Below are 23,345 nucleotides of genomic sequence, written 5' to 3'. Positions count from 1 at the left end.
TGATTCTAAATAGACTGGGTGTCAAAGAAGGTTTTGTAGGACTCTGCAGATTATAAGTAAACACTCAGCTGCGTTTTCATTTGAGGTCAGTCAGAATTGCTACTGACTGAGAGGTTATTAAATAGATGGGCTGTGTCTGATTCAGTGCATGGTGGGTGTGGCTGTCTGACCAGCATTTGTTCTAAGGGATGGTTTATGCAGAAAGGAAACAATGTAATAGGTTCATGAAGGAAGAAATGAATGCTGTGGAAACTCTGAAAAATTGGGCCAGGGATACAATACAGTCATAATGTATAGAACTTCTGTGCAGGAGGGCTCGGGTTTAAAAAAGCACCAGTAGGCAGAGTTAACATTTTTTTTTAATGTTGAGGCATGATACAAATAAAGGAAATGTGGGGGTCAGGTGGTGGTGCACCCAGTTAAACACACATAGTACTAAGCACAAGGACTCATGCAAGGATCTGGGTTCAAGCCCCTCGCTTCCCACCTGCAGAGGGGAAGCTTCACAAGCGGTGAAACAGTTCTGCAGGTGTCTTTCTCTCTCTCTCTATCACCTCTTCCCTCTCAATTTCTCTCTGTCCTGTCCAATAAAATGGAAAAAATGGTCACCAGAGCAGTGGATTTGTAGTGCCAGCACCCAGCCCCAGAAATAATCCTGGGAGCAGACAAACAAACAGATAAACAAACTATATATGGCTCTGGAGTCTCTTTACACTCATTATTTTGATCTAATAAAGCCAAGTGTAATAAATATATAACAAAGTATAATAATAAAGACAGAGTGAAACCTTATCACTTCTCTTAGATGCCATACATGCTGTTCTAAGAATAGTTCTGTAATCTTAAATATTTAATATTTTTTCACTTTGGGACTCATTTTTTAGAATGAGATGTCACTTATAAGGTTAGCAAAAAAGGAGGTTGGGCAGTAGCGCAGCGGGTTAAGCGTATATGGTGTGAAGCGCAAGGACTGGCATAAGGATCCAGGTTCAAGCCCCCAGTTCCCCTCCTGCAGGGGGGTCTTCACAAGCAGTGAAGCAGGTCTGCACGTGTCTCTCTTTCTCTCTCCCTCTCTGTCTTCCCTCCCTCTCCCCATTTCTCTCTGTTAACAACAATGACAGCAACAATAATAATAACAACAACAACGATAAACAACAAGGGCAACAAAAGGGAAAAAATAACCTCCAGGAGCAGTGGATTCATAGTGCAGGCCAAACCCCAGCAATAACTCTGGAGGCAAAGACAAAAACAAAAACAAACAAACAAACAAAAAGATTAGCCAAAAAAAAAAAAGGGGGGTGGTCCGGGCGGTTATGTACTGGGTTAAGTACACGTAATACAAAGTGCAAGGACCCACACGGGGATCCCGGTTCGAGCCCCTGGCTCCCCACCTGCAGGAAGGGGGTTGTTTCACAGGTGGTGAAGCAGATCTGCAGGTGTCTGTCTTTCTATCTCCTCTCTCCGTTTTCCGCGTGGGAGGTGGTGAGGTGACTAAAGTACTAGCCCCTCCATGTGAGGTCCTGAGTTCTTTCCCCAGCGACGCGGAGACTGGAGTGATGGCCCCCGTTCTCTCTCCCCCTGACTGTCTCTTTCTTTCTTTTTTAATATTTTATTTTGGATTTGGATAGAGACAGAAATTAAGAGGAAATGGAACACACACACACCTCTCAGCAGCGCTGTTTCATCACTCATGAAGCTTCCTCCTGAGTACTGGGGGTTTGAACCCAGGCCCTTCATTGTAACATTTGCTCTCTCCTTAGTCTGCTGCCACCACCCGGCCCCTATCTTTATTATTAGTCTTTTAATTTTTTTTTATGACTAGAAAAAAGAAAACAATAAATATGTTAAAAGTACATAATTGGGAGTCGGGCTGTAGCGCAGCGGGTTAAACGCAGGTGGTGCTAAGCACAAGGACCCGCATAAGGATCCTGGTTCAAGCCCTGGCTCCCCACCTGCAGGGGATTCACTTCACAGGTGGTGAAGCAGGTCTGCAGGTGTCTATCTTTCTCTCCCTCTCTCTGTCTTCCCCCTCCCCTCTCCATTTCTCTCTGTCCTATCCAACAACAATGACAACAATAATAACTACAACAATAAAACAACAAGGGCAACAAAAGGGAATAAATAAAAATAAATATTAAAAAAGTACATAATTATATCAGTCACAAATAATCAGCAGCCGTATATCAGCTTAGGTTAAATGATTAAGATCCTTCTCCGCTGATCTCAAAGAACCAGATAACTGTTAACTGAGAGACTTGTCACTCGTTCCTGGACCTGAGGCCAGGGCTCCTTTGCCTGCCTCCCCACTCAAGATGTTGAGTTACTTTTCTCAGCCTCATGCATTTTTCCTTTAGAGGGAAAGAGAGACCAGAGCACTGCTCCATTCTTTTTATTTTATTTTATTTTTTAAATATTTATTTTCCCTTTTGTTGCCTTTTTTTTTTCATTGTTGTTATAGTGATTATTGTTTGTTACTGTTGTCATCGTTGTTAGATAGGACAGAGAAAAATAGAGAGAGGAAGAGAAGACAGAGAGGGGGAGAGAAAGATAGACACCTGCAGATCTGCTTCACCACCTGTGAAGCAACTCCCCTGCTGGTGGGGAGCTGGGGGCTTGAACCAGGATCCTTAAGCCGGTCCTTGTGCTTTGTGCCACATGCACTTAACCCGCTGTGCTACCACCCGACTGCCTGCTCCATTCTTTTATGCAGTGCTGGGAATCAGACCCAGGGCTTCATGCACACAAGGTCTGAGTCCTACCATTGAGCCACCTCCCTGGCAGCTTCTGTGTCTGTTAACACCACGGGTGTCCCGCATCTTGGTCTTAGCGTCTGTGGCAACATGGTCGAAGTCTGTATACCTTCACAACTTATCCAGGAAATCTAGGCCATCCAGCAAAGCTGTTAAAATTCAAATAGCTCAGCCCCATCCCAGACCTACTGAGTCAGAACCTTGGGGGTGGGGCTGCAGCACCTCAGTTCTAAACAAGCCCCTGGGGGAGCCCTTGCCCACCGAGGCTGAGAACAGTGACCTGGGTCATGACCCAGTTAGAACAGGAACAGACCTGAGGAGGCAAGAGCAGTGCTGCCAAGCCCTTGGATTCTCTGAGATCCGCCCCCCTCCCCCTTACAGAAGAGAAGGCAGAGCTTGTCTGTAGGATGGGAGCTGTGCCCCCACACCCTGGGATGGGCCCCAGGGCACAGGGGGAGGCTGAGTGTGCATCTGCATCTGCGTCTGCGCAGTGCTGGCTCAGGTGGCCCCTGTGCTGCTCTGTGACCTTCCCACGCCCTTGCTCCGCACTTCCTCATGTCCAGGCACTCTCAGGGGTGGGGGGCACACACCCTGCAAGACGCTGAGCCTTCACCCCATTCCAGCAGGTATTTCTCAGGAGGCTCTGCTCTCCACAAGACGTTTCAAAAATAGTTTCTTTATTATTTATTGGATAGAGAGAAGTTGAGAGGAAAGGGGGGAGGGAAAAAGAGAGAGAGACCGACCGACAGACAGACAGACCCACAGCACTACTTTATGGCTTGTGAAGCTTCTGCCCTGATGGTGGAGATTGGGGGTTTGAACCTGGGTCCTTGTAATTTTGCCTTCGACCACGTGTGCCACCACCTGGTCCCCCCAAGGCTTTGTAAGGAGCCAGCTGATAGCACAACAGTAGACTGTTCATGCCTTCTTACTGAGCCCATGGCTGCAGAAGAGGAAGCAGAGCTTACCACTTACTTCATTCAAAACGTCTGGCGGGTCCATGTGATTATAAGGGCACTAAGGTCTTCTTTCCTGTTTTTTAAGGGTCAACAGATTGTGTGTGTTACTCGACTATTGGCATAAACGATGCGCAAACGTCGGCTCTACACATCATCGTGGGTAAGTCCCGTTCTTGGCAGTCATCAGCTTGCATGAGCTCTGTGCAGGGTGCTAGGTAGCTAGACTCCCTGGGGACCCCTCAAGGTGCTGTGGCCGCTCATAGTCCTCTGGTGGACTCCTCCCTGTGTCTGCCGTGACTTCCCCGGCACCTTCCCTCCCAGCCTGTCTCACCAGAATTTCAAAGGGGCCCTTCCAAAAAAAAAAAATTAACTCTACCTGGGGCCTTCTACTCCTTGACTAGAGTCTGGAGAGAAATCTGTGGTCCGCCCTGTGGGCCACTCCATTGTCTCATGCACATCCTATGCTCCTTGGTGCTGGGGACTCAGCCCCCTGTCACCTGTCAGGTGGACAGGCCTTCCTTTCCAGGCTGGGGTCCTGGACGCTCCTCTAGAACGCATGTCCCGGGACAGGACACCACCTAAGCCACTTGCCATAGGACTGGGTGGCAGGGGTGCCTGCCAGAGCTGCCCAGACCTGGGAGGCAGCTCTGTGACTCCCTCTGTCGTCTTTGTCCCTAACAAGGGTGCCTGATGTCACAGAGGTGTCATGTTTAAAAACTTTGGTCTGGGTCTGTGCATCTAGGTCTGCCGCCCTCTCACTTTGATGAGGCCCTATTCTTTTTACCAACTTACTTGAAAAAGATGATGCAGCCTGTCTATTTGCTGTTTCAAGCCTATGATATATTTTCGTGGTGGTTTGGTTCTAAAAAAAAATAAATACAGTTTAATGTTTCCTCCAAAAAGAAAGAAAGAAAAAAAAAAAAAAACCACCCGTTAGGGCTGCTGAGGCAGCTTAGGACAGTGCTTCTGCATTGCACAGCCCAGTCCGCTTTGGTGCTGTGGTGGCTCTCATTCTCTCACCACCCCCCATCATCTATCTAAAAGAAAGAAAAAGGAAAAAAGGGGGGGGGAGGGAGTGGAGCCAGGTGGTAGCTCACCCAGTTGAGCTCACATATTACCAAGCACAAGGACCTGGGTTCAAGGCCCCACTCCCCACCTTTAGCAGGGGATGCTTCACCAGTGGTGAAACAGATCTGCAGGCGTCTCTTTCTCTATCTCACCCTCCTCTCTCAATTTCTCTCTGTCCTAGCTAATAAAAATTAGAAAGGGGGGAGGGAGGAAAAAGTGGCCACCAGGAGCAGTGGATTCATAGTGGTGGCACTGAGCCCCAGCAATAAATCCTGGTGGCTAATAAGAATAATAACAACAATAATAATAATAGGAGGAGGAGCAGAAGAAGTAAAAATAAATTTAAGAAGGAAAGAAAAACTGTTCATCACAGCTGGATATTTCAAAATGCCACATACCTTTTCTATTTTTACTTTATTTTTTACATAAAGACAGAGAAGTTGAAAGAGAAATATATATATATATGTATATATATATATATATATATATACATACATATATATATATAGAGAGAGAGAGAGAGAGAGAGAGGGGAGAGGGAGAGAGAGGGGGAGAGAGACTTGCAGCACTGTTTCACCACTTGTGAAACTTCCCCCTTGCAGGTGGGGACCAGGTGCTTGAGCCTGGCTCCTTGCTCACTGTAATGTGCGCACTCAACCAGGTGCACTGCTCAGCCCTGCCACACAGCTTTTCTTCCTTGTCAAATCCACCTTCCTTTCAGTTAGTGACACTAACAAGTTTCCTGGGGACATTCCCCTTCATCCCTCCAGAGCGGCTTTCCAACCCCACGTGTTGCCTGAATGTTACATGCTTTCACAATGTTCACGCATTCGTTCGTTAGTTGTGGACTGTTAGTGGCCTCCGCAGTGCTGGAAGTGCTGCAGGGGACAGAGGTGAAGCTTGGGGTTCAGGAGCAGAACTGGATGCCCCCCACACCCCCCGCCTCTCTCCTGCAGGCGACTCGCTGGCCATGGACGTGTCTGCTGTGCATCGTAACAACACGCTGCTAGGGTACTCGGTGTCCCTGCTGGGGTACGGCTTCTACGGGGACATCATCAGGGACAGCGAGAAGAAACGGTGGATGGGCCATGCCAGATACGACTTTTCAGGTAACTTGGCGTCAAAGGCGTAGAATAAGGGCTTTGTGTGTAGACAGTGCCTCACTCCACCTGTGTGGGGCGGGCGGGGGGTGGGGGGGCTCACTGGGCGTGAGTATTATCTCCACCTGGACTCATACACAGGTGACCGCAGGCGAGACTATAGATGTCACAGGTCTGAAGAGTTGGGAGGCCCACACAAGTCACTCACTGTCACATCAGCTGGGTGCTGGGCAGCTGAAGAAAGCAGGAGTTAGTAAGGGGAGGTTGTGGACCCCGGAGCAGACAGAAAACCACAGCCTGAGTGTCTGAGGCAGTGTGGTCTGCTCTCCCCTTAACCCGAGTACTTGCAAAGCTCGGAGCTGACCCTCCTGGCTCACAGATAAGCTTCCTGGCTTGGGTCAGTGAAGCGCACTTATCTGGGTGCTGCCCCCTAGGGTTTGCTTTTGGGGAAACTTGCATTAAATTAGTTTCCAGAAACTAAAATCTAAACCCTTCTCTCTTGAGAAAAAGCCATAGTAAGTAACACGAAGAACTGAACACATTAAAATGGTCCACTTAGGGGGCTGGGAGGTAGCGCAGTAGGTTAAGCACACATGGCGTGAAGCGCAAGGACCAGCATAAGGATCCCGGTTCAAGCCTCTGACTTCCCACCTGCAGGGGAGTCACTTCACAGGCGGTGAAGCAGGTCTGCAGGTGTGTCTGTCTTTCTCTCCTCTTCTCTGTCTTCCCCTCCTCTCCATTTCTCTCTGTCCTATCCAACAACAACAGCAGCAGTAACAATAATAACAAGAGCAACAGAGAGGCAAAAAAAAAAACCACTTAAAGCTGCAGTGTGGGGGAAAAAAAAAGGAATGGCCAAAGTTCTATCTTTATTAAAACCTTAAGTAAGAAAAGAATGAGGGCTGGGGAGACAGCATAATGGTTCTGCAAAAGACTCACATGCCTGAGGCTCTGAGGTCTCAAGTTCAACCCCCAGCACCACCATAAGCCAGAGCTGAAGTTTGCTCTATGGAGGGGCTGGGGAGGAAAGAAGTTAGCAAATTAGAAGAGTCACAAGAGCTGTTGGTGCCACTTACTCCACATTTCCCGGGGTGGGGGGTGCCTGTATCTGCTAGCTCCTCAGGACCTCCACCCCACTCCCACCCCTTCACCTCCCATGGCCACCCTGAGTTCCTAAACCTTCCTGCAACACGTCCCGCTGCTGGGAAGGAGCAGTTGCTCCATCTGCATCCCCACCTGGTATCTGACAGGCTGTGTGTGCACCTGGCCTGGTGCCTTTCCTCCTGAAGCCGTGTCACATGAGAGGGAGAAAGGCTGAGTGTGGGGGCATGCTGCGTGCTGATGCCTTATTCCTCAGTGTCCCAGGGGACAGTGACACTATCAGACATGAGAGACACCAAGTGGTCTGGCTGTGCCCAGGGTGCCCTCCATCCACCATCCTGCTGGGGGATTTCTCCAAACACAGGCAGGTTCACAAGACAAAGCCAAGGCAGCAGTCCACCAGAGGTACCAACCACCATCTTGGTGCCAGTGCAGCCCTGGCCAGGTGACATAGCCCAGTCTAGAGAAAGCAGGTGTTCCTGTCCGGTGCCTTGTTGTTGTTAAAATTCGGAGGCTCCAGCTGGCCGGGCTAGCTTCACGGGCAGGTAACAGAGACGACCAGAGACGTACGGCTGGGCAGGGAAGCTGTATTTCTTTATTCAGGAACAACGATTCATAAACTAAGACAAACTAATCACCAAACAGAACTCTGTTGCCTCTTTCCCCCGTGGCGGCACTCAGCACTCTCTCTAACTCTGCAACTCTCTAACTCTGCAACTCTGGAACCCTCTCGGGGTTCCTTGGGGCGGGGCCAAGCGGGCCCGCAAAACTAGCAGGACTGATCCAATTTTCTTGGCGGGGGAGAGCTAGAACAACCCAATGTAAAGCATACAACACCTTGTAATGTGTCTCCTTTGGTTGTTTGGACTTTGGGTGTCACAGGCCACAACCTGCAGGACCCCTTAGAAGAATCAGGTCAGAGCACCAGGGCCACCCAGGGTCACCGGTGACTGGGGTGTCCACTTTGCCAGTGTTGGTGACCCAGTCCTGCTGCTACCACATGGGGACTTGGATTGCACCTGCAACGGGGCTGACACCTGGAGGTCGCTTCCCTAGCCATCACCTGCAGCCCTTGGGCTTCAAGCAACTCCCACCTTCTCGCGTTTTAGACAGACTTGCCTTTGACCACGTCTCTGGAGCTGATGATCATTGTGTCACCTGCCAGAGACGACCCTCTGGGTGTTTTTCTCTTTCGTCTCCATTCTCAGGTTTCAAGACCTTCCTCTCACATCACTGCTATGAGGGGACTGTGTCTTTCCTGCCAGCACGTCATACCGTGGGGTCTCCGAGGGATGAGAAGCCCTGCCAGGCTGGGTGAGTACATTTCTATTTCTGTTTCTGTTGCGAACTCCATGGCATCACATAGGACTGTTGGGGGGCATGGGGAGAGAGGGGTGCTCTGAGGGTGACAGTGACAACCTTGGGTTGGAGCTGTCAGATCTAGCAGCTTAGTAAGAGTGGGGGTTTGTGGACTCACAGCCCACAGAGTGGGCCCACGCCACACAGGAGACACCCAAGGAGATCAGACGCCCAAGGAGATCACTGTCCAGCTGGGAGAAGTCTTGTATCATACTGCGTGGTCTTCTTGGCTCTCTTTGGGGGTCTAATGGGTGAAACCCACATGCAAGAAATGATGAGACAGAACCTGCTTATTGTCAGCTCTGTGTGCTGGACATGATGGGGGAGAGTCAATGGAGGGCAGCCTCCTTCCCCCACTTGAGGCCTTGCCCATGGTAGCCCTCCCTGCAGCTAACAAGTTCCCCTGAGCTTCCAGAGAGGGAGCAGGACAGCAGGTTGGGCTAGGGTACAGAGAAGGTGGCCCTACCAGGGGACGATGAATGTGAAGGCAAAATATTTGCCCCATCTCTCCCTGTTCTCCGCAAGCTGTGGATCTGGACACTTCAGCTGACAATCACCTCTTTCCTCCTTCAAGTGAAGAGTTTGAGGTCATCAAATCAGCATATTCACAACTGACATTGTTTGGACTTCACTGAACTCAGTTGTTGATGAGTTAACTTTACCAGATAAACATCTAAGTCCAGCATGTCCAAGCCTGCAAATATTTTCTAGCTAAGAAATCTGTTCTGAGCTCACTGTCCTGCGTGATTTATTGGCTGGTTGTTGACTAGAATAAATAGTTTTCCTCTTATCTATAGTGGGAAAGTGAGTGAATTTTCAGCTCCATTGGTGGAATTTTGTAGCTCTCTTATCAAACACAGAGCCAGTAGAGCTGATTCCCAGCATTGTTTTAACTGAAAATGCTAGAGAATAATTCATGTACATGAGATTTGTAATTGTAGGTTTAATTTTGTAAATTCAAATCCATATGTCAATGAGTATCTTTTTAAATTCTGAATCTGATCATCTTCTTATATGAAAACAATTGGGAATACGTGTACATATGTCAAGCATATGCATTTTTTGGTAGAGTAACAAACTTCTATTTATTGTTTATTAATGATTTACAAAATAACAGGGTTATAATTCTACATCGTTGCCACCACCTGAGTTCTGTGTCCCTAGTCCCTCTATTAGGAACTGCTGTGGTTCTCCCAAGGTTACAGATACGGGTTAACTATCATTTCATATGTATATATATATAATTTTTATTTTTTATTATTTTTATAAATATTTTCCTTTTTGTTGCCCTTGTTTTATATTGTTGTTGTAGTTATTATTGTTGTTGATATTGATGTCCTCTTTGTTAGATAGGACAGAGAGAAATGGAGAGAGGAGGGGAAGACAGGGAGGTGGAGAGAAAGATAGACACTTGCTGACCTGTTTCACTGCCTGTGAAGCAACACCCCTGCAGGTGGGGAGCCGGGGGCTTGAACCGGAATCCTTATGCCATTCCTTGCACTTCACGCCACCTGCACTTAATCCGCTGCGCTACCGCCCAACTGCCATAATTTTTATTTATAAAAAGGAAACACTGACAAAAACCATAGGATAAGAGGAGTACGACTCCATGCATTTTTTAAAACTTACTTATTTTAATGAGAGAGATACAGAGAGAGAGACCAGAGCACTGCTCAGCTCTGGCTTATGGTGATGCTGGGAAGTGATCCTGGGCCTGGCCTTCGAACCTCAGGCATGAAAGTCTTTTGCAGGGAGTCGGGCTGTAGCGCAGTGGGTTAAGCGCAGGTGGCGCAAAGCACAAGGACCGGCATAAGGATCCCGGTTCAAACCCCGGCTCCCCACCTGCAGGGGAGTCGCTTCACAGGCGGTGAAGCAGGTCTGCAGGTGTCTATCTTTCTCTCCTCCATCTTCCCTTCCTCTCTCCATTTCTCTCTGTCCTATCCAACAATAAAACAACAAGGGCAACAAAAGGGAATAAATAAATAAAATAAATATTAAAAAAAAGAAAGTCTTTTGCATAACCGGTATGCTGTTTCCAGTGCCTTCAAGCATATGCATATTGAAGAGAAGGTGGTGACCTTGTCTTTCAGATGCTTTGTTTGCAGGCAAAGCAAACAACAGCTGGAGGAAGAACAGAAGAAGTCTTTATATGGCCTGGAGAATGCTGGTGAGTCCTGGCGTAATCTCAGGTTTCTTTACCTCTTAGATAGCACCTCAAGTCCACCTTTCCCTTCCTCTGCATCTTCTGACTTCAAGAGGCAACAGTTGGTTGCCATTTGTCAGATTTTTTTTTTTTAGCTTTCAATTTCTTTGTATTATTTTCTTTTTTTTTAAATTTATTTTTTATTTAAGAAAGGATAAATTAACAAAACCATAGGGTAGGAGGGGTACAACTCCACACAATTCCCACCACCCAATCTCCATATCCCATCCCCTCCCCTGATAGCTTTCCCATTCTCTATCCCTCTGGGAGCATGGACCCCAGGTCGTTGTGGGTTGTAGAAGGTGGAAGGTCTGGCTTCTGTAATTGCTTCCCCCGCTGAACATGGACGTTGACTGGTCGATCCATATTCCCAGTCTGCCTCTCTCTTTCCCTAGAAGGGTGGGTCTCTGGGGAAGCGGAGCTCCAGGACACATTGGTGGGGTCTTCAGTCCAGGGAAGCCTGACCGGCATCCTGATGGCATCTGGAACCTGGTGGCTGAAAAGAGAGTTAACATACAAAGCCAAACAAATTGTTGAGCAATCGTGGACCCAAAGGATGGAATAGTGGAGAGGAAATGTTAGGGGGATACTCACTGCAAACTCTAGTGTACTTCTGCTTTCAGGTATATATTTTGCACTAGTTTATGGATACATGTGAACATATGCTCTCTCACACAGAACCTGGTCTATATCTAGGTTTTGGAACTTTGTTAGAAAGTGAACCACTTGGGATGGAATTAGAGAATACTATGAAAGGAAAGGTCTCACCCGAATAAAGAAGCTGAAGGGTTGTCATTCCACACGTGAAGTCTCTGGACACAGTCTGAGCTGAAGCATGTTGAGGTGGCAATTGTTGCGTTGATTGGGTTGCAATCGGCAGATGCAATGTTATTTAATATGGATTGGGAGAGGCATGCGGGAAAGTGGGCCCTATCCTAAGGTTCCAGGACTGGGGGAAATATAGGCTCTGTAGTGGAGATGTGAGGTCCCTGCTGTCTTAGGGTTCCAAAAGACAAAAGTAGGTTTTGTGGGAAGGCTGTTGTGTGCCTTCTTCATCTGAATTGCCCTTGTGGCACCAGCCAGAGCCCCCTCTTTGTTGACTCTTCTAAAAGGGGAATCAGTCAGTGTCTGGATTATAGCAAAATCTTTGAACCTGCCTGGCATTCACTCTCTGTTATGACCACTCAGCTCTGTGACAGCAACCACAGAGCACAGAAAGGAAAGGACACACTTTCTTTTCTTACTCGCTTTCATTGCAACCAGGGCTATTGCTGGGCTCGGGGCTACACTAGGAATCCACCTCTCCCAGTGGCCATTATATATGTATGATTAGATAGGACAGAGAAATTGAGAGAGGACTGGGAGATCGAGAGGAGAGAAAGACACCTGCAGACCTACTTCAATTCTCATGAAGCATCCCCTCCTGAAGGTGGGGGTTTGGGGGCTTGAACCTGGGTCTTTGAGTTTGGTGATATGTACACTTAACTGGGTGTGCCACTGCCCAGACCTCACACTATGTTTCCAAAACCCTGTTTATGGACAGTATGATTTCCAAATGTCACAAGATCTTTTTTATTCAGCCATTTTTTAAATATGAAAATAATGGTTTGCTTACAGGCTGTATGAAAACTGATGGTGGGTCAGATTTGGTGACCAACCTCATCTAAACCACAGACCACAGTCCCCGTGTGAGGAGGATCAGTGGCTCAGCTCTGCCTTCAGGAGGTGGTTAGGAAAAACCCCGCAACATTACTGTCCAGTGTTGCAGCTCAAAAGTGATCAAACAACAAGACCGAGGCTGCATGGAGGGCAGGGAGTTAACGTTTATTTTCTGTGAAGGGTAATAGGTCGATTCCCACCAGACCTACACACCCTTGTACTTCAGCACCCAGATTTTACCTGTTTTCAAGCTGGGTGAACGAGGCACAAGCTTATTGGTTACAAACAGCATCTGTCAAGGTGCTGACAGTGAAGGTGAGAGCAGGTTGGCTGTAATCAGAGCCCGCCACTTGGGATACTGGAACGCAGAAGTGAGAGACCATCTACCGCAGTTTCTCTCACTCTTTTGCCTATGGATGCTTGATTTCAAGGTGACCCTCCTGAGGTCCCGTAGGGGTTGTGGACTGGTGCAGAATTTGTACGAAAGGTCGCCTCAGAATGACACCCCTGAGTATCCACAGCAGAGGGTCATTCAGGGAAGATCTTTCTCTCATCTCAGGACTCCCCCCCCCCCCAACACACACACCTTGGCTCCCTGCTTATTACAATATCCCTGTGGTTCTCTCTACCTCAGAAGAAGTGGAGGAGTGGAAGGTGATCTGTGGGAAGTTCCTGGCTATCAATGCCACCAACATGTCCTGTGCTTGTCCCCGGAGCCCCAGGGGACTGTCCCCAGCTGCCCACTTGGGAGACGGGTCTTCTGACCTCATCCTCATCCGTAAATGCTCCCGGCTCAACTTCCTGCGCTTTCTTGTCAGGCACACCAACCAGCACGACCAGGTAAGGGGCCAGGTAAGCGGGGTGCCTTTCGCACGTGCTGTGAACCAGAAAGCAATCTCTTTTGTTTGGGCAACCACCCACTATTTAACAGAAGGGGAAAGAAGGAAAGATTTTTCTTTTTGTTGGTTTGTTTCTTGACCAGGGGGATAGCGCCAACTGTATGTAGCACAATAGACTTTCTTGCCTGAGGCAGGTCCCAGGTTCAGTCCTTGGCACCACCATAAGCCAGAGCTGAGCAGCATTTTGGTAAAAAACAAACAAAAAACTTCTTGTTCTTGGGAGTCGGGCGGTAGTGCAGTGGGTTAAGAGTAGGTGGTGCAGCAGGTTAAGCGCAGGTGGCACAAAGCACAAGGACCAGAGTAAAGATCCTGGTTTGAGCCCCCAGCTTCCCACCTGCAGGGAAGTCACTTCACAAGCAGTGAAGCAGGTCTGCAGGTGTCTATCTTTCTCTCCCCCTCTCTGTCTTCCCCTCCTCTCTCCATTTCGCTCTGTCCTATCCAACAATGACGACATCAACAACAACAATAATAACTAAAACAATAAAACAAGGGCAACCAAAGGGAATAAATAAATATTTAAAAAATGTTCAAATCTATTTTAAAAAGACTTCTTGTTCTTCGACCTCATTAAATGGTGTAAAATCTTAGAGCCCTAAAACTAGGAAGCATGCACGTGTTTATAAATATCCACCTCTTAGTCGATTGCCTTTTTAAAACAACAAAATGACACAAGAAATTTCATGTTGCAGGGCCAGGCAGTGGCGCACCTGACTGAGCGCACATGTTACTGTTGAGGGACAGGAGGTACCTGGAGGGGAACACCCAGGAAATGGGGGTGGTGATGACAGGTGTGGCTTGGAAAGGTGGAGGCGGGGCTTAGGTGTTAAGAGGGAGACCTGTGGGCATGGCTCTGTCTGCTTGGTCACCACTTGAGTACAAGCTCTGCTCTTTTTTCTCTTTCTGTCTGAAGTCCCCCTTGTGAATAGGAGCTCTCAGGGGCTTCTCTCCCCTTCTTTCTTTCTCTCTCTACCTACGTGGGTGTCCTCACACTCTCCACCGGGCTCTCGGCCCTAGGTGAGCGTCCCATGAACATGTGAGTAAGAGAGCTCGGAGCCCCCCCCCACTCCCTTAACGTAAATGTTCTCAATTTTCCTGAATAAAATTTAAAATTCCTGACAATCATGTTCTCAATTCCTTGTTGAGATAATGTGTGACGAACTTTTTAAATGTTGGGGAAACAAGTGCTGGTCCCTCTTCCCCCAATACATTACCATGCACGAGGACTTGGGTTCAAGCCCCTGGTCGCCACCTACAGGCTTCACAATGGGTGGAGCAGCGCTGCAGGTGTTTCTCTTCCTCTCCTTCCTCCTCTCAATTTTCCTGCGTCCTGTCAAATAAAAGAAAAAAAAAAGTGGAAAAAGAAATGGCCACCAGAAGCGGTGGATTCATCATACAGGAACCAAGCCCCAGTGATAACTCTGATGACAATAAAAATTAAATTAAATTAAATTGAAAAGGGTCATGTTGCCCTTGAAACCGCTGATGATGAAATCTCTAGGATCCAGAACCTGCCTCTAGCAGTCTTCCTGAAGCCTGTGGCAACTTGCAACAAGCCACAGAGGGAAAAAGACTCAAGGCTGGTAATATCCAGAGACTGGAGTGTTAGTCAGTCTTGGAGAGTATCCAATTTGGAGGGCTTTGTTTCTTCCTAAATCATATATATACTGGTCTTCAGGCATATCACTGGGGCTTGGTGCCAGCACTATGAATCCACTGCTCCTGGAGGGTATTTTTCCCATTTTTGTCGCCCTTGTTGTGGTTGTTATTGTTGTTATAGCTGTTGTTGGATAGGACAGAGAGAAATGGAGAGAGGAGGGGAAGACAGAGAAGAGGACAGACAGACACCTGCACACCTGCTTCAGCACTTGTGAAGCGACCCTCCCCCTGCAGGTGGGGAGTTGGGGGGCTCGAACTGGGATCCTTACGCTGGTCCTTGGGGTTTGAGCCATGTGCGCTTAACACTGTGCTACCACCCAGCCCCCCTTAAATCATATTTAAGATAAAATCCAAGCACAAGTAAGTGCTTGTTCAGCACAGTGCTGGGGTATGCTACCCTGATGGGAGAGCAGTGTTTTGGTATCAGTTCCTCTCTCTGAAAAAAAAAAAAAAGATAAATTTGGGGCCGGGCAGTAGCACAGTGGGTTAAGCGCACATGGTGCAAAGCCCAATGACGGGCTTAAGGATCCTGGTTTAAGCCTCCAGCTCCCCACCTGCAGGGATGTCGCTTCACAAGCAGTGAAGCACGTCTGCAGGTGTCTTTTTCCCCCCTCTGTCTTCCCCTCCTCTCTCCATTTCTCTCTGTTCTATCCAGCAACAGCAACAGCAATAACAGTAACAACAACGATGATAAACAACAAGGGCTACAAAAGGGAAAAAATAGTCTCCAGGAGTAGTGGATTCATAGTGCAGGCACCGAGCCTCAGCAATAACTCTGAAGGCAAATAATAATAATAATAAATTTTTTTAAAGTCAGCCTGAAAGCAGTGACCTCTTGAATGCATGAAGACCAAACACCACCACAAGCAAATAATGCTTGTTAAAAAAAAAAATAAGAGAACTACTGCAGCTTTTTAAGAAGTGTTCACCATAGATGAGCCAAAATTTCCAAAAATTTTCTCTTTGTCTTTTTTAAATTTTTGTTTTGAGAGAGAGAGAGTGAAAAAGACCATAGCACCAAAGCTTCCTTCAAAGTATTGGGGGCCGGGCTTGAACCTGTGTGTCACATGGTAAAGCAGCACAGTGTCCATGGGAGCTATTTGGCTGGCTTTCCAAAAGCCTCAAGAGTGGTTTACCCAGGGCTGGGATGTCCCCTCCTCCTCCATGTTGTCCTTAGGAGCTGAAGGGGGGCAGCTGGGAGGCACTGCAGGGGGTTGTGTTGTGTCCTGAAGGTCATAGCCCTTGAAGTGAGGAGAACCCCCTTCCCCCCCAGGCAGAAGGGCTGTCCCTCCCCCACCATGACTTTAAAGAAATAGCCTCTTTTCCTTCCTCTATCTCTCCCTCTTCCCCCTGTAGTTTGACTTCACTTTTGTTGAAGTTTACCGAGTGAAGAGATTCCAGTTCACATCGAAGCCTCTGGAGGAGGAAGACAGCGACTTGCAGGAGAGGGGCAAGAAGCGCTTTGGGCAGATCTGCAGTGACCACCCCCCATGCTGCTGCCCTGTCACCCACAGCTCCTGGAACTGTGACGGGGAGGTTCTGAACAGTGCTGCTCTGGAAGTCAGGTGAGCGAGCAGCAGGCAGCCCATCCATCAGCTCTGTGCCTCCCTTACAGTTTGAACTGGAAAAAGGCACCAGTGCAAAGCTAAAGGTGCTTTCCAACAGCCGTTTCTCTAGAAGAGATGATCTTCATTTCAGGAAATGCTGATATGTGGCCATTCACACAGGATTTAGAAGTCTGCTCCTCCTTTTCTTTCACACCTGCACTCCAATCCTGGCCCCTCTCTGCCCTGGCGTGCTCTCCTCCTGACCAATAGGAGGAATAAGTCCTCCTCTTAGGTAGCTGCTGCTGCTCCTTTGTTTTTTAGATAGAAGGAGAGAGAGAGACAGAGACAGAGAGACAGACCACAGCATCAGAACTTCCTCTAATGTGGTGGAGTCAGGCTTGAATCCGGGCTGCCCGTATGTCATATGGCAAAGCAACATGCTGTCCAAGTGCATTATTTCCCAGCATACCTGTGGGCAGTTTCTTTTTTAAACTTTTTACTTTTTTTTTTTTTTTTAGTAGAGCACTGTTCAGTTCTGGCTTATGGTGGTGTGTGAGAGATTGTACTTGGGACCATGGAGCCTCAGGCATGAGTCTCTTTGTATAACCACTATGTTATCTACCCCTGCCCGTGTGGGCATTTTCTAAGCCCTGGCCTCACTGAGTCCACAAGAGTCTCTGTCTCCACCAGAGTTTAAGTTCTGTCCAGAAGCTCATGTCCCCTGCAGCTACCCAGTGGGGTCCTGGCTTGGTTTGGTCCCCCTCAGAGTGGCCTCCTGGGGGAATGTTAGTGACAGCCTAACACCTTTGTATCTTGTCTGTGGTATTAGAAATCTGTAATATGATAATACCCATTATATATATGACCGGGTGAAATAGAGTCTAGGGAAAGTGCTTTTCTCCATGAGGAGACTAAAAAGAAGTTGTTTTGGGGGATACTGTTGAATGAGATGTGGGCATTAAAGCTGCTGTGAGGACAGGGGAGAAGGGTAAAGTTGTTTGGGGGATACTGTTGAATGAGATGTGGGCATTAAGGCTGCTCTGAGGACAGGGGAGAAGGGTAAAGTTGTTTGGGGGATACTGTCGAATGAGATGTGGGCATTAAGGCTGCTGTGAGGACAGGGGAGAAGGGTAAAGTTGTTTGGGGGATACTGTCGAATGAGATGTGGGCATTAAGGCTGCTGTGAGGACAGGGGAGAAGGGTGAAGTTTGAAAATGACTCTGCGCCATTGGCAGATGTCCTTGACAGCTTGGTTTGCTTCAGGGAAGCCCACTGACAACCAGGAGCCAGCCCACGGGCCAGCATGCCCAGTGTGTGTGTGTGTGTGTGTGTGTGTGTGTGTGTGTGTGTGTGTGTGTGTGTGAAAGAGAGAGAGAGAGAGTAGAGAGCACGGACCCTCCATGTTCCCAGGGACAGTCTTCTGGGGAGCACGCACAGGGCTGTCTGGATTCCCCCTCAAATACCTTTGGCCCCCAGCTGCTGGTCCGAGGACAGTTCTGAACCCTGTACCACAGCATCCAAATGGCCACCAGAGAGAGGCAGCCTCACAAGCCTCCCCAAGGCCATTCTGTGTCCCTGTCCTGTCAGCCAGGATGGGCAATGTGGCCCTGGGAGTCATTCATGGCCATGCAGGGCCAAGGACCAGACTCTGCAGTCTCTCTTCTCAAGTGAAGGAGGTGCTACTGGTTTTCCTTTTATTGGAGGTGCTGGGGAATGAACCCAGGGTCTCATGCACGGGTGATACCACCGGGCTGCCCTCCTGGCCCAGGTTGTTGTTATTGGCTTTTGTTTGTTACTGGTTTTGTCACAGCTGGGGGCTTTTCCAAGCTAGAAAAAGACAGAGGGAGAGAGTTAGAAAGACACTCCACAACACCTCAGTTTCCTTCCAGTACAATGACAAAGCAGGCTCACTACCCATGTGAGCTATCTTGCCAGCCCCTGGCTCAGTTTTCATTCTGTATTTGTGTGTGTGTGTGTGTGTGAGAGAGAGAGAGGGAGAGGGAGAGGGAGAGGGAGAGAGAGAGGAAGAGGGGGAGCATGTAGGCTGAAAAAGAGGGACCCCCAAAGCACTGCCCATCATTTGTGGGGTCCCCTTGTTTCTGCCATATGCTGCCAGGAACCAAACTCTGGACACCACACGTGTCCTATCTGCCAAACCATCTTCTAGGCCCCAGGAAGTCGAATATTTATTTATTAATGTAGGTATGTATGTATGTATTTACCACCCGGATTATTGCTGGGGCTCAGTGCCAGTGCACTGTGAATCCACTGCTCCCAGCAGCCATTTTGTCCTCTCCCTATTTTATTTTATTTTATTTTATTTTATTTTATTTTATTTTATTTTATTTTATTTGACAGGACAGAGAGGAACTGAGTGAGAGGAGAGGGAAAAAAGAAAGATGCATAACTATAGACCTGCTTCACCACTCGTGAAGCAACCCCTCTGCAAGGGGGGTTGGAGAGGTGCTTGAACCCGGGCCCTTGCTCATGGTTGATATGTGTACTTAACTGGGTATGCCACTGCCTAGCCCCCTATTTATTTATTTTTTGTCGTCATTGGGAAGTCACTTCTGGGTCAACTTTTTCAGTTAGAAAGACACCAAATCTTCCTACAGTGCAGTAAGGGCTGGGCTCCATCCTGGGTTGTGTTCATGATAAAAGCTTGAAGTGTATATGTGAGCTGTCTTGCCAGACCTTGAGCTATTATTTTTAAAAGAGTTATTTAGGGGAGTCAGGCGGTAGCACAGTGGGTTAAGTGCAGGTGGCGCAAAACGCAAGGACCGGGGTAGGGATCCTGGTTTGAGCCCCCGGCTCCCCACCTGCAGGGGAGTCGCTTCACAGGCGGTGAAGCAGGTCTGCAGGTGTCTATCTTTCTCGCCCCCCTCTCTGTCTTCCCCTCTTCTCTCCATTTCTCTCTGTCTTATCCAACAACAACATCGATAATAACTATAACAATAAAACAACAAGGACAACAAAAGGGAATAAATATATTAAACAGTTAAAAGTTATTTATCTATTTTTAATTTATTTTGCTTTTTAACTTTCTTTTTGTTTGACAGGACAGAGAGAATTTTAGAGAGAAGAGGGAGATAGGGAGGGTGAGAGCCAGACAGACACCTGCAGCCCTGTGTCACAACTCGTGAAGCTCTTCCCCTGCAAGTGGGGACCAGGTCTCTCCAGGTGAGATATCTTGCCAGACCTTGAGTTATTTTTTAAGACTTACTTATTTATGTATTACATATTTTCTTTATTATTGGCTACAGACAGAAATTGAGAGGGAAGAGGGAGAGAGAAATTGAGAAGGGAGAGGGAGATAGAGAAGGAGAGAGGCAGAGACACCTGCAGCCCTGCTTCACCACTCATGAAGCTTCCCCCCTGCAGGTGGGGACCAGGGGCTCGAACCTGGGTCCTTGTGCACTGTAATGTGTGTGATTAACCAGGTGCTCCACTGCCTGGCCACAACTTATTTATTAACACAAGAGAGTTGGGGAAGAGAGAGAAACAAGGCATCACTTTGGCATGTGCAATGCTGGGGATAATCTATTACTTCCAACTCTCTTGTCACTGCACCCCCTCCCAGACTGCTCCTGGGAGGTTTGTTTATTTATTTATTTATTTATTTATGAGAAAGATAAGGGAGAGAAAGAACCAGACATCACTCTGCTACACGTGCTTGCGTGGATTGAACTCAGGACCTCATAGTTGAGAATCCAATGTTTTATCCACTGTGCCACCTCCCGGACTACATCCTGGGAATATATTTTAATACTTATGCTTTTAAGAAGTAGGACTTTTTTAAGAAGTAGGACTTCTTAAAGGACTTTGAAAACTAGTTACATAGGACCAGCCTTTGCATAGCAGGCCACTTTATTACTGGGTTTGATTGCCAGACCTCTTCTATTATTATTATTTATTTATTTGCCTTCAGGGTTATTGCTCAGACTTGGTGCCTGCCCTATGAATCCACTGCTCCTGGTGGCCTTTTTTTCCCCACTATTGTTGTTGCTGTTGTTATTACTGTTATTGCTGTTGTTGTTGGGTAGGACAGAGAGAAACTGAGAGAGGAGAGGGAGAGAAAGACAGACACCTGCAGACGCTTGACCGCTTGTGAAGCGACCCCCCCCACACAGGTGAGGATCTGGGGGCTCGAACCCAGATCCCTGCGTGGGTCCTTGCCGCTTTGTACTATGTGTGCTTAACTTGGTGCACCACCGCCCAGTTCCCTACCAAACTTCCTTTAAGGAGGCCAGGGCGTCACAGATAAACTGGGAACAAGGCACTGTAGCGGGAGCCTGGGGACCTGGGATGACTGAGTCCTCCGGGTTAGGTCCTGGAGCCCCTTGAAGGGGGCCGGGTAAGCTTTGCTGCACCTCCCATGGCTCTGGATGCTTAATGTGATGAGGAAGCCATGGGGCGAGTGGATTCCTGTGCAGTGGCCTACTAGCCAGCAAGTGAGGGCTCAGAAGTCCAGCCAGGCCTACTAATGCCCCAGTCTCCCCGCTGGCCACCCCCCCCCCCCCGCCCCTCCTGTGAAGCCAGCCATCACTCTGTGGCCCCAACCTGAGGCCAGACTCAAAGGCAGCCAATGTGCTGTGATGGGGCCTCACTTTTGCCCTGAACGAGCGGGAGTGTGAGGACACCCACTGGATCTCAGCGGGTCTCTCTGTCCCTGCAGGGTCCACTGCCAGCTGGTCCAACTCTTTGCTCGCGGAATTGAAGAGACTGAGTAACACAGCTGAGACGCTGCCGCCACCACCGCCTTCCCGCCTTCCCGCCTCCCTGCTGTGCCTGGGACCCGTGAGCCTTCTCCCAGACGTGACTACAGACCAATCATGTTGACATAGACATTTCCATTTAGAACTTTATTTTTGATAGTTAGAACTAGGTTTTAGAGAAAGAAACAAAACGAAAACCTGTTTGTCAGCAATTCTGTGAACATATCTGGCATTTCCAGATCCAGGTGGAATCTTAAGGTTTCAGGTCACAGGACTTATTCTCAGCAAATGGCACTTGAGATTTGGGGGGTGCTGCCTTCTTAGGTTTTAACAACCCCCCACAGCATAGATTCTAAAACAGCTGTTTATCGGCTCTCATGGCAATAATTTTAGGAACACAGTGAGGACTTTCCCATCCAGGTCCCAGTACCTGCCGGGTCACTCTGATCCACTTTGCAAGGCGACTTAGTCCTGTGGTTGTTTTGTGACTGAGTTTTGGAAGGTAACTCATCCTCTCTGCCTTCACTTGCCCAACCTCATCGTCATTTGTGACCAGGGCATTACTGCTTGGCCCTCCTTGTACCTGCAACCACCATGCAGCCTCTCCTGCTTCAAGTGATACTGCAGAGTTAGACCATTTTAGTGAGTGAGAAGACACCCAGATAATAATTGTTTGCCATCCAAATCTGAATTCTTGCTTTCATCATAGAAGCTCTAAGACAATTCATAAAGACATCCGGAGCTCGAGCGCTGGCAGTGAGTAGCATACAAAGCATTAGCAAGAGTTGATGCTCTCGAATGCTAGAATTTCATAGTATAGATGCTTTCTAAAGCCAATGCCAAGTGGGTAGCATCACTGGGCTTCAGGAGGGACAGGGAGAGACTGGCATACCCTTGATAAAGCCTGCTTTGTGAATCTCGGGGTAACTTAGGGGAGAGGAGGGCCAGGGGATCACTTTGGTGCAGGCCCTGAGTCTATACTCATGGTCCAGATGTGTTCTTTTCATCACACTTCTTTTTATATATTTATTTGAGTTTTGTCCTTTTGAACCAGAACCGTATATGTGATGTCTTCACTGTTTGCATTTGGTGTGTTTCAGTACTGGGGCTGCACACCCAGAACCTCCCTGCAGACATTCCTCCCACCCCTGGAGTCCTCAGTGACTCCTGCCTAGGTTTTCTTTGTCCCACGGGCAGGTGTGACAAGATGGTCTAGGAGAGCTTCATGTCAAGAAATAGATGCAGCTTAGATTTTGATTTGCAAAGAGAAGGAAGCTTGACTGTTACAAGAACAGACTGTATAATGTCACGTGTTCAGAGTGGATTTTACTCTGTGTAGGACCCATGAGTCACCGTAGCATTTAACAGATCCTCCTCTATTTTTAGAGTTCATTTGCAGCGATTTCTATTTTGACGGCGGACCCATGAAATTTCTTATTTCATTGTTCGGTCAGACACAGGGCAGCTCGAACAGTAGTTCTTAATCAAACATGTGATTTCGGTCATTGTACGAGGCACACAGTTCAACGACTGGTGGCTAGAGGAGTCTGGGTAGACAGTAAGCACGCTGGCTGCCAAGTTTCTAATGTGGACCACCTGGTTGGGAAGAGACCAAAAAGGTGATGCTGGCAGCTGTGTGAGGGAATGGTGGTGACACCCTCAGACTTCAGGGGAGAGAGAGGAACCCAGAGTGGCTCCACTAGCAGGACCCTGGGGTAGTAGCATACTGCGTGAGGTTCCTCAGAAACAGGCTTCAGTCCTCCCCATCCCTGGTGAATGTTTCCGTTAGATGACTAGGTCTGCCTTGCAGTCCACCACCAGCTTCAGAAAGCCAGGCCCCCAGACAGCACTGTGTGTTCAGCAAGAGCCCAGCCAGGGCTGCGGGGACGGGCATACTTACCTCAAGAGGACTGCGGGACCCTGTGCCCACCCAGCACGCAAGTACCCAGCAGACATTCCTACATGAGGGCCTGCTCTCCCTTGCAGATGGTGGAGGGAGCAACTAGAGCACTTTACTTTGGGGCTTAAAATTTTAAAAAATCTTGGAAAAAAAATTTTTTTTGGAAGGGTTGGTTTGTTTTAATTACCTTTGTGGTTTGTTGGTGTAAGGCCACTAGGGGGCAGCCATGCGCCGCACCCAGCTTGTTCTGCTGACTGGGTGCTGGGCCTCTGCTCCATGGGCTGGTTCCGTTTAGTTCCTCACTGCCATCATCTTGCTTAACTGGGAAGTCCGGGTGGAGAAGGTGACTTCATTTCTGTCCTAATCTTGCTGGTTTCAAGATTAGATCTGTGATGTTTGAAAAGACTAAAATAAAGTTACTTCAGGCAA

The 23,345-nt window shown here is 48.2% G+C and overlaps 1 protein-coding gene across 4 annotated transcripts in view; it reads left to right on the top strand.

Moving 5' to 3' along the window:
- CERK (ceramide kinase) overlaps window positions 1–23,345 on the top strand; it is a 62,649-nt gene extending 39,304 nt beyond the window's left edge. For 3 of the 4 annotated variants that reach the window (XM_060188799.1, XM_060188798.1, XM_060188796.1), the window contains 7 exons: window positions 3,795–3,869; window positions 5,734–5,886; window positions 8,187–8,292; window positions 10,428–10,504; window positions 12,834–13,039; window positions 16,111–16,319; window positions 20,977–23,345. In XM_060188799.1, the coding sequence (XP_060044782.1) occupies window positions 3,795–3,869; window positions 5,734–5,886; window positions 8,187–8,292; window positions 10,428–10,504; window positions 12,834–13,039; window positions 16,111–16,319; window positions 20,977–21,031 (881 nt within the window). In that variant the 3' untranslated portion in view covers window positions 21,032–23,345. The remainder of the gene's footprint in view (window positions 1–3,794; window positions 3,870–5,733; window positions 5,887–8,186; window positions 8,293–10,427; window positions 10,505–12,833; window positions 13,040–16,110; window positions 16,320–20,976) is intronic. The other variant, XM_060188797.1, reaches the window with a different exon arrangement.

The sequence above is a fragment of the Erinaceus europaeus genome, chromosome 4 (genome assembly GCF_950295315.1).
Source record: "Erinaceus europaeus chromosome 4, mEriEur2.1, whole genome shotgun sequence".
Lineage (NCBI taxonomy): Eukaryota > Metazoa > Chordata > Mammalia > Eulipotyphla > Erinaceidae > Erinaceus > Erinaceus europaeus.
The sequence above is the reverse complement of the archived record's forward strand: the minus strand, read 5'-3'. Positions and strand labels throughout refer to the sequence as shown.